A 15,015-nucleotide genomic window follows, 5' to 3' on the forward strand; every position below is an offset into this window, starting at 1 on the left:
CACCCCGGACTCCACGACGGATGTCAGGAGCTGGTTCGGCCTCGTCAACCAGGTGTCGAACTATGCCCAGCTGCGCGACACGATGGCTCCATTCAAGCCATTCCTCAGCCCACGCTGTAAATTCTCATGGTCACCCGAACTGGAGGAAGCCTTCCAAACGTCCAAAAGTGCTATTGTCGGGGCTATCCGTGAGGGCGTGGAGATCTACGACATGCAGAAGCGCACCTGCCTCCGCCCTGACTGGTCCAAGCGCGGTATTGGTTACTTCCTGCTCCAACAACATTGTAGCTGCGCCTCGGGCATACCAGACTGCTGCCCGGGAGGATGGAGGATCACCCTCGCTGGTTCACGCTTCCTGTCCCCGGCCGAACAGCGCTATGCGGCCATCGAAGGAGAGGCCCTAGCCGTGGCCTGGGGTCTGGAGCAAGCACGGTACTTCACGCAGGGGAGCGACAACCTCGTCGTAGTTACAGACCATAAGCCCCTGGTGAAGATCTTTGGCGACCGTACGCTAGATGAGATAACAAACTCACGCCTGTTTAGACTCAAGCAGCGTACCCTCCCATGGTGCTTCGACATTGTGCACCTGCCTGGAAAGAGCAACTATGCCGCTGACGCAACCTCAAGACATCCGTCTCCATCAGGCTCAGCGAACGGCCTCTCACTGGGATTGCCGGGCGTGCCTGACGCCGTGGAGTCAGCACTTATGGCTTCCATCCGCGCCGATGCACAAGAGCTCGGAGCCGTCTCTTGGACCGTCCTTGCACGAGAAACAGCAAGTGATGCATGCCTCAGCCACCTTCTGCACCTGATCGAACATGGGGACAGGGTTGATATGAACGACCCCGCCCTGGCGAGTCTATCACCAGTCTGTGAGTCCATTTACGCACAGGACGGCGTCCTGCTATATCATGACCGCGTCGTGGTCCCTCCATCCCTCCGCGACAGCGTCCTTCGACACCTCCATGCCGCCCACCAAGGGATCTCGGCGATGGGGCAACAGGCCCGTGCCATAGTCTACTGGCCAGGGATGTCAGAGGACATCCGAGCCGCCAGGTACGGATGTGCGGACTGTAACCGGAACGCTCCGTCACAAGCAGCCACGCCCCCCCTACCATCCTCGCCACCGTCCACCCCATTCGAGGCAGTGTTTGCTGACTTCTTTGACTATGGAGGTCGTCACTTCCTAGTTATCGGAGATCGACTATCGGGCTGGGTGGAGGTCCTATGCTCCACAGCAGGCACTGATATGGGAGGCTCAGCTGGGCTGGTTCGCCACCTCCGAGCGTTCTTTGGCTCCTTTGGCGTGCCGGAGGAACTTTCGAGCGACGGTGGTCCGGAGTTCACAGCAGGCCAGACACAGGACTTCCTCCGTTTGTGGGGCGTCAAACACCGTGTGTCCTCTGTTGCTTTCCCACAGTCAAACGGAAGAGCGGAAGTTGCAGTGAAGTCTGCGAAGCGCCTCCTGATGTCCAACACTGGCCCGACTGGCAGTCTCGATCATGACCGCTTTCTGCGTGCCATGATACAGTTACGCAACACGCCTGACCCCGACTGCAACCTCTCACCGGCGCAGATTATCTTCGGTCACCCCCTTCGAGGTTCGCTTTCCTTCGTCAACAGGCTTGAGAAGTTCTCGAACCCACATATCCGACCGCTCTGGCGCCAAGCATGGGCGGCAAAGGCGGATGCCCTTCGGACTCGGATGTCCCGTACCACTGAGTCCCTGCAGGCTCACTCGAAGCCACTCCGCCCATTGGCACTTGGTGAGAGGGTGTTCCTCCAGAACCAGCAGGGCCCTAGCCCTAACAAGTGGGACAGGTCAGGGGTGGTGGTGGAGTCACGTGATCACGATCAGTATCGGGTTAAGGTTGATGGGTCTGGACGCCTGACTTTACGCAACCGGCGGTTCCTCCGTGGCTACACCCCCTATGCTCCTCAGCAGCCAGCTGCTATGTCCCCTCCACCCAGTGGCGTGTCCAGACCTTTTTCACTGGGGTGGCCCAGGTGGGGCACCTTGTTATGCATGGGTGGCACCATTTTGAGAATTTAACACTTAATTCCCTGCATTCTGGTGAATTTGTACACACCATTTTGTGCTTTTTATTACCATTTCTGTCTCCACTCCCCATTGTATACTTTAATTGGGCTACTAAGGTCATGTTCTTACATGAACATCTGAATCATGACCCAGAGCAAGCGGATGAGTTTGCAACATTTAAACAAAGTAACATAGGCAATTGAAGCAACAGACGTGGTAGTTGATTGGTCAGGAAAATAGAAAACTGCCCGTTCGTCCCCCTCTTATCCAGATCAACACGCATGCGCTGTTGTTTTACTATGGACAGCCTCGATGTGTCGTTTCTAACCGGAGCGAAACCACCCTTTTTAAGCGGAGCATGTGTTGGTTGTTTGCTCCGGGAGTGACTTCGAATGTGCGTTCTCACAGCTCCAAACAACGCAGAGCAAAGCGAATGTTATCCTAAACTCTGATTCCAAGTTAAGCAAAACGTTTTAACCACTAGCACAACACCGTAGCCTATATGTAGCTATGCAAAAGTCTAACGTTATTAATGGTACTCACATTTCTTCAGGAGCGCCAAGACCACACCTCACCGCTGATCAAAAATGTGTTCTGTTCGAAAAGTTCGTCTCGTGGCGCGAAGTGGCCTCTGCTCTGAGTGACTAGGCAGATAGCCAATCAATCAGGGTGGCACCTAGGGTGGCCAATCAGATTTCAGGGGTGGCACGAGCCACCCCTGGCCCCCCCCTGGACACGCCCCTGCCTCCACCTGCGCCCTTGGTACACCGCTCCCTACCTGTCCAACCGTGCCCGGTGGTGCCCCAGGGGATCGTCCAGCAGCTGGCGGATGGACCCTGTGGCGCGGCCCTGGGTTCCTCCTTGCCGGCGTCTGCTGGTGAGGCGGCCCCTGGCCTCGGGTCCCAGGGCGACCCTGTACCCACTGATGCCACCCCGAACGCTTCGCTTCTAGTGTCGCAGTCGCCACTGTCGCTGCCCCGTCCTACGCGACCTAGCCGTACAAGGGAGCCACCCAAGCACTACGAGCCCGAAACAGGCCGTTGGACGCGGGACTGAGTCCGGTTACCTATTTCAGTTTATAGCTTTCCGGACTGGGGGGCATGAAGGGTATACCGCCTGTCCACTAGGTGGCAGTATCTCGTTTGCTATGCTGTCCGGCTCAGTCAGGAGTCGGCCATGTTATTATTTGTTTAGTGTCAGACGTTCATGTTACGGTGGCCGTCTATTGAGCTGCCCACTTAATTCCTGTAAGTTGGTTATTCGAATGTTTCTGGTTAAGTTATATATATTACCCTGCTTATACTTTATCTCAATTCATGCTTCTATTGTTTGTATATTTGCAGGGCGTTTTCATCTTTGTCATTAAACACTTAATTGAGGAGCGTATTTCTTCAGTTTCAGCAAACATATTGGGATCCCATCATTTTCCATTCTTGTTTTAACTCGCGCTTTTATTTTGAAGCCGTGAAAACGACGATAAGCGAAACCAGAAGTGTTAATTGAGCTTGATGGAGCTCAGAGAACACAGAACACCTTAAATCCACACGTTGACGCTTAATAAAATGAGATTACATCATTTGATGAAAGTACAGACCATATTATATAATATTATTATTATTGTTATTATATAATATTATTATTATTGTTATTATATAATATTATTATTATTATCCGGTTTTTAATCCCCTGGGGGCCATTCCACTAAAGGTGGATCAGTATAGCGGCGATTGAAATAAATGCGGCGATCAGGCAACTCGAGGTTGGAATTCAAGCCTCAGGTGATTCCTCGAACGAGGATCAGCCTTGTGTCATCAGTGTTCACAGACAACCTGGTCTCACACGGCAGCCGTCAGGATTCGACGTCTGTCGTTCGTCTCCAAACGTCGAATTCCAACGAGAAAACGAGCTCTGAAAGCGCAGGGGTGTGCCTGTTATGTGCGCCTGTCGGGCTGCACGCCACATTTTGAGATACAAGCGCTTCAACGTTCATTCATTTGGAACTGCGAGAATGAGTAACGTTAGCCCGATTGCACTTGCATTAATAAAGCGTTATATAAATATAATTAATTATTATTATTATTGCCTACAGCTAATTGTTACAAGGTGAGAGCTAAAATAACATACGTGTAACGTTAGCCAGCAATAGCTAGACTAGATATATATAGCTAGATATAGTCACTATATAGTCTAAATGCAACCTGGTCTCACACGGCAGACGTCAGGATTCGGATGTAATATTAAACTCCCATATTTATTCTTTAAACAAACAAATCTGGGGGAGTGGTCGGAGTTAACGAGATATTGTTCCAATCCATTACCTGGCCATTACCTGCCTGTGAAAAGTATGAAAAGTTTGCATTGCCTAGCGTGTAGGCCCGTGAGAAATTGAGAGCATATAAATCACTAGATGCCTACAACTACGCAATCTGTGGTCATGTGCAGTACATCAAATACCATGACATAGATTCTAAATAAGAACAATATTCCATTTGCTTACAGATTCCGGGGTGGCGTTATTTGCCGATGTCCGTGTGAGTCGTCCGCGAATACATGCGTCTTCCTCTTTGCTGGATTTGTCTGCTTGACTGCATCACGTTGTTTAATTATAAATAAGAACAATATTCCATTTGTTCATTTGCTTTAATGAAATGACAATAATTAAACAAGTCCTGAGCAGGGCGAACGCAGGTGTAAACATTAGAACAGTAGTCTATCTATTTCCCTTTCCGGTGCGTGCACCTAAACATAATATGACCGTGTAATATTAGTGCAATAGTAGTGCAATATTCCCTAGATTCAGACTTTTATGTCTTGAAATCAGAAGTCCTCCCAAGCCAAAGACAAGATAGGTTGTCTTACAATCCGTGTGTTTAATTGCAAACTAATTGCTCTCCTTTCCTCAACGCAACACCCGCCCCCCCCGTGACCTCCACCAATCACAGGAATGCATTGGCACACAACACAGCTCACAGTAACAGTGCTAACATTGAATTTCTGAGCATTAATTGCAACATTAATGAACATATTATTACACGGTTGCTACAATACTTTACCTGATATAAATGGGCGGCACATGCACAAGCATTTTTTTGGATCTTGTCCTCAGTCCAGTTGACGCCGCCTGTTGCTCTGAAATGGTCTGATCCTGATGGAATTCGGTAGAACTTGAGTCCGATAGTCGTGGAATATCGATTCTGACAACCGAACACGCAACAATCAGACATTTCTTTATGCTAGTAGCCGTTGTAAGCTATTTTAAGCGTACCTAACTCTATGGAGGGTGGATCGTGCCACATTTAAATGCAATACACACATCGGAATGCAATACACACATCGGAATGCAATACACGTGTAACACTAAATACAATGCAAAAATACGGCATATTTGTGCCAAAATAAAATCAATGTGTATTACATTTGAGCGCAGCGTATTACATTTGGTCATGAGTGTATTCCATTGAGCATGTGTATTACATTTGGTCACGAGTGTATTCCATTGAGCATGTGTATTACATTTGAGCGCAGCGTATTACATTTGGTCATGAGTGTATTCCATTCGAGTGTCGGTGGAAGAGTTTGAAGCAGCGGAGACAGGGTTGCCAGATGGGCTGTTTTTTTGTGGATTTAGCTGTTTTTAGACTGGTTAGGCTCGAAATTGTCAATCCCATCTGGCAACCCTGAGCGGAGAGTCTACAGATAGTATGTTTACAGATATCGCACTGCTGGAGATGCACTCCACACGTTCTTAAAATAAATAAAGCTTTATTGTACTTAAAACAATATTTCGTATGTGTTTTTTGAGAGTTCTTTACATCAAATTATATACATCATGTCAGCTGTGTGCCAATCAATCAGGGGGGTGGCACCTGGGGTGGCCAATCAGATTTCAGGGGTGGCACGTGCTACCCCAGGCCACCCCCTGGACACGCCCCTGGCTGCACTTGCATTAATTAGTTAGGCCACATCATTAGTTAGGCCACATCATTTTGAGATACAACCAACGGAGAACAGATTTTAATAGGCCACATTTTGAGATACAACCAACGGAGAACAGATTTTAATAGGCCACATTTTGAGATACAACCAACGGAGAACAGATTTTAATAACAACAGCAGAAACAATTGTCATCTTCACTGTTTTATTCGCTGTCAATAGGCCTATCAAACTAGGCTATTTTACAACCCGACGGCAGTGCCCCTCCATGTTCATTCATTTGGAACTGCGAGAATGAGTAACGTTAGCCCGATTGCACTTGCATTAATTATAGGCTACATTTTGAGACCGGTCGGATCTATTCATACAACAAGGGACACAGCACTTTCCCGTTTTCCCCATATTGTCAGGGTATTTGAGCCTCGGAAAAGCGCTATATAAATATTATTTATTTATCAAAGTGGGTGTGGCTTAGACAGTTAGGGGGAGTGGCTTGTATCAAAGTGGGTGTGGCCTGTCGGTGGGGCCGAGTCGAGTCGGAAAATATCTGAACCGTGTCTGTGGCACCTACGGTTGCGACGCTAAAGTCCTTTAACCTTTAATGTCACACTAGACTAGGCCCAAAAGCCTGAATTAAAGTGCTGGGGTACGTTTGGGCCCAGGGAACGGGCTGCGAAAGAGTCACACTCACCAAACTTGACACACTCCTTCCCCTTCATGGGACATTGTACCATGTCAACTTTCACCCTCCTAGGCCATTCCCTAGAGGCCTTCATAGGTCTGTGCCCTTTGACTGAAAGGTGCTCCTGCTGGGGTACGTTTGGGCCCAGGGAACGGGCTGCGAAAGAGTCACACTCACCAAACTCTACACACTCCTTCCCCTTCATGGGACATTGTACCATGTCAACTTTCACCCTCCTAGGCCATTCCCTAGAGGCCCTGCACGCGACTGCTATATATTAGCAGGGACCTGCTATGCTAGGAAGCAAGTTGCCTAATGGCATGAAAATGCAACATGTTGTACTTGTTGTGTGCCTGTACGTGTGAGAAGATGTCTTTTTACAAACGGCACTTCCAATCAAGCACTAGAGCTCCCTACAGTTTTCCACTTCGTCGCGTGCAGGGCCTCTAGGGAATGGCCTAGGAGGGTGAAAGTTGACATGGTACAATGTCCCATGAAGGGGAAGGAGTGTGTAGAGTTTAAATATTCATTTGCTAATATTGCTTGATAGAATTCCCTCCCTACCCTTCATATGTAACTTTCTCTGAAACTATTTTACTGAAATAATAACAAAGAGAGCATCATCATCATCATCATCATCATCATGAACGAAAAGGAAAGACAAACTGTACATACTCTCAGTAACACTCTCAGTATACAAGCTCGGCCGATATAATGTGTGAAAGCTGTGTTTGTCATTTACTCAAACCACAAAGGAAACGTGCGCCGCTGCAGACTGTTGGTGTTGAGGGCTGTGATGCTGTGCAGACTGTTGGTGTTGAGGGCTGTGATGCTGTGCAGACTGTTGGTGTTGAGGGCTGTGATGCTGTGCAGACTGTTGGTGTTGAGGGCTGTGATGCTGTGCAGACTGTTGGTGTTGAGGGCTGTGATGCTCTGCAGACTGTTGGTGTTGAGGGCTGTGATGCTGTGCAGACTGTTGGTGTTGAGGGCTGTGATGCTGTGCAGACTGTTGGTGTTGAGGGCTGTGATGCTGTGCAGACTGTTGGTGTTGAGGGCTGTGATGCTGTGCAGACTGTTGGTGTTGAGGGCTGTGATGCTGTGCAGACTGTTGGTGTTGAGGGCTGTGATGCTGTGCAGACTGTTGGTGTTGAGGGCTGTGATGCTGTGCAGACTGTTGGTGTTGAGGGCTGTGATGCTGCTGCAGACTGTTGGTGTTGAGGGCTGTGATGCTGTGCAGACTGTTGGTGTTGAGGGCTGTGATGCTGTGCAGACTGTTGGTGTTGAGGGCTGTGATGCTGCTGCAGACTGTTGGTGTTGAGGGCTGTGATGCTGTGCAGACTGTTGGTGTTGAGGGCTGTGATGCTGTGCAGACTGTTGGTGTTGAGGGCTGTGATGCTGTGCAGACTGTTGGTGTTGAGGGCTGTGATGCTGTGCAGACTGTTGGTGTTGAGGGCAGATGCAGACTGTTGGTGTTGAGGGCTGTGATGCTGTGCAGACTGTTGGTGTTGAGGGCTGTGATGCTGCTGCAGACTGTTGGTGTTGAGGGCTGTGATGCTGTGCAGACTGTCGGTGTTGAGGGCTGTGATGCTGTGCAGACTGTTGGTGTTGAGGGCTGTGATGCTGTGCAGACTGTTGGTGTTGAGGGCTGTGATGCTGTGCAGACTGTTGGTGTTGAGGGCTGTGATGCTGTGCAGACTGTTGGTGTTGAGGGCTGTGATGCTGTGCAGACTGTTGGTGTTGAGGGCTGTGATGCTGTGCAGACTGTTGGTGTTGAGGGCTGTGATGCTGTGCAGACTGTTGGTGTTGAGGGCTGTGATGCTGTGCAGACTGTTGGTGTTGAGGGCTGTGATGCTGTGCAGACTGTTGGTGTTGAGGGCTGTGATGCTGCTGCAGACTGTTGGTGTTGAGGGCTGTGATGCTGTGCAGACTGTTGGTGTTGAGGGCTGTGATGCTGTGCAGACTGTTGGTGTTGAGGGCTGTGATGCTGTGCAGACTGTCGGTGTTGAGGGCTGTGATGCTGTGCAGACTGTTGGTGTTGAGGGCTGTGATGCTGTGCAGACTGTTGGTGTTGAGGGCTGTGATGCTGTGCAGACTGTTGGTGTTGAGGGCTGTGATGCTGTGCAGACTGTTGGTGTTGAGGGCTGTGATGCTGTGCAGACTGTTGGTGTTGAGGGCTGTGATGCTGTGCAGACTGTTGGTGTTGAGGGCTGTGATGCTGTGCAGACTGTTGGTGTTGAGGGCTGTGATGCTGTGCAGACTGTTGGTGTTGAGGGCTGTGATGCTGTGCAGACTGTTGGTGTTGAGGGCTGTGATGCTGTGCAGACTGTTGGTGTTGAGGGCTGTGATGCTGTGCAGACTGTTGGTGTTGAGGGCTGTGATGCTGTGCAGACTGTTGGTGTTGAGGGCTGTGATGCTGTGCAGACTGTTGGTGTTGAGGGCTGTGATGCTGTGCAGACTGTTGGTGTTGAGGGCTGTGATGCTCTGCAGACTGTTGGTGTTGAGGGCTGTGATGCTGTGCAGACTGTTGGTGTTGAGGGCTGTGATGCTGTGCAGACTGTCGGTGTTGAGGGCTGTGATGCTGTGCAGACTGTTGGTGTTGAGGGCTGTGATGCTGTGCAGACTGTTGGTGTTGAGGGCTGTGATGCTGTGCAGACTGTTGGTGTTGAGGGCTGTGATGCTGTGCAGACTGTCGGTGTTGAGGGCTGTGATGCTGTGCAGACTGTTGGTGTTGAGGGCTGTGATGCTGCTGCAGACTGTTGGTGTTGAGGGCTGTGATGCTGTGCAGACTGTTGGTGTTGAGGGCTGTGATGCTGTGCAGACTGTCGGTGTTGAGGGCTGTGATGCTGTGCAGACTGTTGGTGTTGAGGGCTGTGATGCTGTGCAGACTGTTGGTGTTGAGGGCTGTGATGCTGTGCAGACTGTTGGTGTTGAGGGCTGTGATGCTGTGCAGACTGTTGGTGTTGAGGGCTGTGATGCTGTGCAGACTGTTGGTGTTGAGGGCTGTGATGCTGTGCAGACTGTTGGTGTTGAGGGCTGTGATGCTGTGCAGACTGTTGGTGTTGAGGGCTGTGATGCTGTGCAGACTGTTGGTGTTGAGGGCTGTGATGCTGTGCAAGTCTGTCCACATGCAGCTTGCAGGACTTCTTCGCTAACAGGCTAACATTATGGTAAAAAAGAAAAAAGAAAAAAAAGGCAAATATCATTGAGTACTGTACAAAAAGTGCAGGCTTAGTTGTTAAGCATATCACATCTTATTTAAGAAGCAACATCATCCCATCCCGCTTGGTAATTATTCAGGGGGCGGCTGTGTCTCAGGAGGTAGAGCCGGTGTCTAATGATCGCAAGATTGGCGGTTCGAGCCCCGGCTGGCCACATGTCGAGGTGTCCTTGGGCAAGACACGGAACCCCACATTTCTCCCACTGATCGGGCCGGCGCCTTAGCATGGTAGCTTGGCCGCCATTGGTGTGTGAATGTGTGTGTGAATGAGAGGCCATTTTGGAACAAGGCGCTATATAAGTGCAGTCCATTTATTTATTATTCACACAACTTGATTGGGTGGTATTTCAGTTGTAAATGATACTGTATCACACATTGTACACAATACATACAAAATATTCGTTTATTTACCATGAATATGTATGAACACACAACACAGTACCCTGGGGATCATTCAACATCTTTTTAGAGTCTTGTTGTATCCTTGAGGTTCGTGAAGATATTGAGGATCCAGTTTGATCCATCTTGTATGACCTTTTCACCAGGATCTTAGAAACATCTTAGAAGAATCAAGATCTTAAAATCCTAAAACTGCCACCAGGATACACCCCTCATAGTAAACTTCAACGCTTGAAAAAATAAAATAATAATAAAGAGAGAGAAGGAAAAGAACCCCAGAGTTCATGCCAGAGTGGCGAAGGACTAAAGCGAGGTTAAGGGTTTTGACGCTCCACATTTGTGGTTCGGGTCGCGTATTCCATCCCACATGACGTATATCATATGGGGCAAGAACCTGTGTACCAAGATGATCTCCCTGTAATAACAAGGGTCGTACGGGTCTACGTTCCCAGCGGGGATGTGCAGTCCTGCAGTCCTGACGCCGAAATGGGACTCAGGTCCGAGTCCAGCGCTGGCCAAACACATCCCCATGTAGACGTCATCGATGGGCAGAATCTCAATGCTGTGGGACATCTTGTAGATAACTGTAGCTGTGTAGCCAGAGAGGAGGAAGCCCCCCCCACCACAGTAGGGGGGGTAGGAGTCTGACTCTTGTACCTGGACAGGAATATAGTACTTGCTCCCTGCCTCTCTAATGGGTCCCACCCATTGGATGAGATGACCCGCAAAAAGGTGCTTGCTTCCGTCGTTGTCCTTTTGACTCTGGAGATACGCCACCATGTTGTCCGTGTTGGCGAAGATGTCGTCGTCACCGTTGAGGAGGAAGCGGGCATTAGGGCATTTCCTTTCCATCCATTCGAGGAACAGTATCTGCTTCATGGTGAGGTTGAAGAAAGAGTCGCTGAAGTCCCACTGCAGGATGTCGTCGTGCTCTCGATGCTCCAGCGCCAGGAGCTTGTTCAGCCTGGCCTTTTCTACCCCTGTGCTTGTCGTCCCGGAGATGAATATCCTTCTGATCCAAGCGCCGTCCTGCAGTCTCTCCTCGGCCCAGGTTTTGCGTAAGACCTCGCGGCGCTCGTAGTTCGAAGGCGAGCTCTTGATGACGAGCAGCAGGAAGACATCGGCGGATTTTTCGCGCCCTCCGCATTTACCGGGGACGTCGAGCAGCATGGGAAAGTGGCGACAGTGACGATAGAAGAGGAAGTCTTTGATGTGATCGGGGAGATCGGAAAACCCCGACACGTTGGCTGCAGAGTCGTTCCGTTCACAAGGGGGCCAGAAGTAAACATCCGACGCCTCCCTGTTTGATTTCTTGGGTCGGTTGTGATTGGTTAAACGTCCCGGTTGCTCTTCTGAAGGATTGTCTTGTTGGTTGAAGATGATGAGGAGGCAGAGAGAGGCGATCAGGAGTAGGATCATCGCCTCGAGGCAACGACAGGACCGCCTCATCCTTCCAGCTCTGTAAGGAAAAACAAAAACAAAAGAAACATTTCAGAAATAAATACAAAGATACTGTTTTTGTTTTTATATCTGCAGCAGATCCATGTTGCCGCAACCATGCGGATCGTCAAACAATATGTCAGGTCAGTTTAGCTTTTTCCTTTGAAATGATAAAGGGTACAGGGGCGGCTGTGGCGCAGGAGGTAGAGTCAGCGTCTAATGATCACAAGGTTGGCAGATCGGCGGTTTGAGCCCCGGCTGACCACATGTCGAAGTGTCCTTGGGCAATTTGGGACACTGAACCCCAAATTGCTCCCAGTGAGCGGGCCGGCGCCTTGCATGGCAGCTTGCCGCCATTGGTGTGTGAATGTGTGAGTGAATGGGTGAATGAGAGGCCGTTGTAAAGCGCTTTGGAATAAGGCGCTATATAAGTCAGTCCATTTACCATTTACATTTGAGGTATCAAATCAAATCAAATCGAATTTATTTGTATAGTGCATTTCTCACAAGATGCGACTCAATGCGCTTCACATACTGACAGAGCCGCAAGCAGGCAAAAGTAAAAACCTGTACACTGTGTAGCCAGGAAAACTCCCTTGCAGCCCTCTACTCATAGAGCGACTACTAACCAGTTTGCCTACCAGCACCCAGGACACCAAAAGAAATTAGACAATTGGTGTTTCTGGTAAGTCAGGTGTGTACCATCACATCATTTGTGCAGGCGTAAGAGAGCTCTCAATGTCTAGTGTTGATTCTAGATTGCCTTGAGTCTGCTATTGGTGTCTGTCAACATGAGTACCAAAGAGTTGTCAATTAATGATTAAACTTTATTGAGCTGAAAAATCTGAAAAATGTGTCAAATCTGAAACATAGCCAAACATTTTGGAACATCATTAAAAAGAAAACAAAAAAACACTGGTTGGAACAATTGCAAATGGGCTGGTACGCCAAGGAACAGTAGATGACTGAAGAACGCTCACCTTTGTTAAGTAAAATCCCCAAATAACAGATCAGTAACACTGTTCAAGAGGTAGGAGCGATTGTGTCATTGGACGGTGCTTCATCATAAAGTACGACAATGAGCAACTCCCTCAAAGAAAATGTGGGCGTTCTGTGCACGCACAAGATCAACCACCAAGCCCTCATTCTGACCCAGGAAAAACCCTGGTATGTATAACACGATAGCCATCTATGAGCAATGCACTGTGTATAAGATGATGACCAAGGGTCTTTCTGCTGCTGACCAAGGGGCTGAGTCCTGTTGATGGGGCCCAATTTTCTTTTAGAGTCTGTAGGCTACTGTATTTGTTTATTAAGATTTCATAAATATATAATATATTGTCTGAATTTTTGTCTTGTTTTATAAAATGTTAATTATTTTCATTTCTTGTGCTGGTTTATTATGAACAACATGTAAAATTGCAGGAAACTAGCACAAATAATTGGGTACTTTTTGTAGTAGCCTATAGAGCTCAAAGAGGAAGAAATGTGCACCATTACTTATGCAGGAGGGCACTGTATGAAATTAGCCTACCAGCAGCTGCCCTTAGTGAAACCAGTTTGATCTGGAAATATGAGAAATGAACGGCTCTAATATTTACACTAGTTCATTTGCAAATGACAATGGAAGAAGTGATTAATGTTCTACGGTTAGCCTATGTGGGTAATGTGAACAAGAAGTGAAAGTGTGCGGTGGCGTTAATCCTGTGGAACATTTATTTTACTTGTTTGTTCTCTGTAACCATGCACTACTGAAGAGGAGAACACGGTCTTCCCTGTAGAAATAAACCTTAAATAAACATATAATAAGCATTTTATATATATATATATATATATATATATATATATATATATATATATATAATATGTATATACAAATAAAAATATGTACCGGTATATGTATATGTAAACAAAATATACATATTATATAAATGCTTATTAATGTTTAAGAATACAAGGATAACATGCTGTGTATTCATGATGAGATTGAGTAAGCTTATTTACCATCAAAAACGGACCATAGACTCAAACTCAAATTTCAATCTTTGAACAATTAATGTTCAGTTTGGCCAGAGACGAACGTAGAGTGTTTCACTCCAACAACACGGAGATTAAGAGGAGATTGAGTTGGCTAGACATAGACATGGGCTACAGTATGTACATTGTCACTTTTGCATCATAGAGCTGTAGTAGTGGAAAGTCACGGGGAAAAAGGGTGGCAACTAATGAAATGTTGTCATGTCTGGTGAGAACGAGTGGAACAAGCTATGCAACAGTCCTGGACATTAGGGTTGGGGTTGGGGTGGGACAGGCATGTACGATCAAAAGACACATCTGAACAAAAGAAGTACCGGTTCTATTTGTCAACTCGATGACTTAAGAATGACAAAAATGTTCTTATACCAAAAATTACATTGTGAGTTTTGGGAGAAAGCGTGTTATTTACAGTGGATGACTTTGACAAAGTTGGATCGTTGTGATTTTTTTTTTTTTTAAACGACAGATTTCTGTCAGATTTCTGTAGGGTTGATTTCTTGTAAAAAGATCCGGATAGTTTATTATGTAGCCTAATTAATCTGCTTTGACAATAACAGCACAAATATGTCAGCTTTAATAGGACTACCTATAACCTTAACTTGTAAATTGTCTACCTGCTCTAAAAGGTGTTAAATTGAAAGTTACATTTGCCCTAAAAATCATCAATAATCATATTTCATGTCCCTTCTAAAAATGTAACACAGACAAATGCATGATAATGATTAGGATATCAATTACGGTGACTTGTGACAACGGACGGTCAGATTCAGTCAATTCAGACATCGACAAGTTGACTAAAGTTGACTAAACTAAACTCGTGATATTTCTCCAATAACACGCGGTGGAAAACAGGCACAATGTTTATTATACCTGTATTGCTTTTTTATGTAGGTTTAGGCGGGCTATACAAATAAAATAAATAAAAATAAAGCTATCGACAACATAGGCCTATCCCACAAAATTAAAATTAAATTAAATTAAATTAACATAACATTTCATTTACCTGAAGACTTTGGAGTCAAACATCTTGATTTGGAGCTGTCGGCACCGGTCCCGGGTACGCACCACGGCCAACTCACTAACGCACACCAGGTAACGCATCAAGTCCATTAATACATCCATATCCTCACACCCCCCTGTCCTGGGACATCACGGTGTACTGGGACATTACTACGGTGCCACTGGATCCACTCTGGTTACGGGTGGCACTGGTTACCCTACTTCTGGCTGCGTTCGTAAATCCGTTCTCCACACTCGGGTTCAAC

The 15,015-nt window shown here is 47.5% G+C and overlaps 1 protein-coding gene across 1 annotated transcript; it reads right to left on the bottom strand.

Moving 5' to 3' along the window:
* Positions 1–10,576: 10,576 nt before the first annotated feature.
* On the bottom strand, positions 10,577–11,722 carry LOC308156887 (N-acetyllactosaminide beta-1,3-N-acetylglucosaminyltransferase 3-like; the record flags this gene model as incomplete). Its single annotated transcript, XM_080530337.1, has 1 exon — positions 10,577–11,722. One exon carries the CDS (start codon positions 11,720–11,722, stop codon positions 10,577–10,579), a length of 1,146 nt encoding a protein of 381 aa, XP_080386463.1.
* Positions 11,723–15,015: the final 3,293 nt, after the last annotated feature.

This window comes from Nansenia antarctica, assembly GCF_963989245.1.
Source record: "Nansenia antarctica genome assembly, chromosome: 1".
NCBI classification, from domain to species: Eukaryota; Metazoa; Chordata; class Actinopteri; order Argentiniformes; family Microstomatidae; genus Nansenia; species Nansenia antarctica.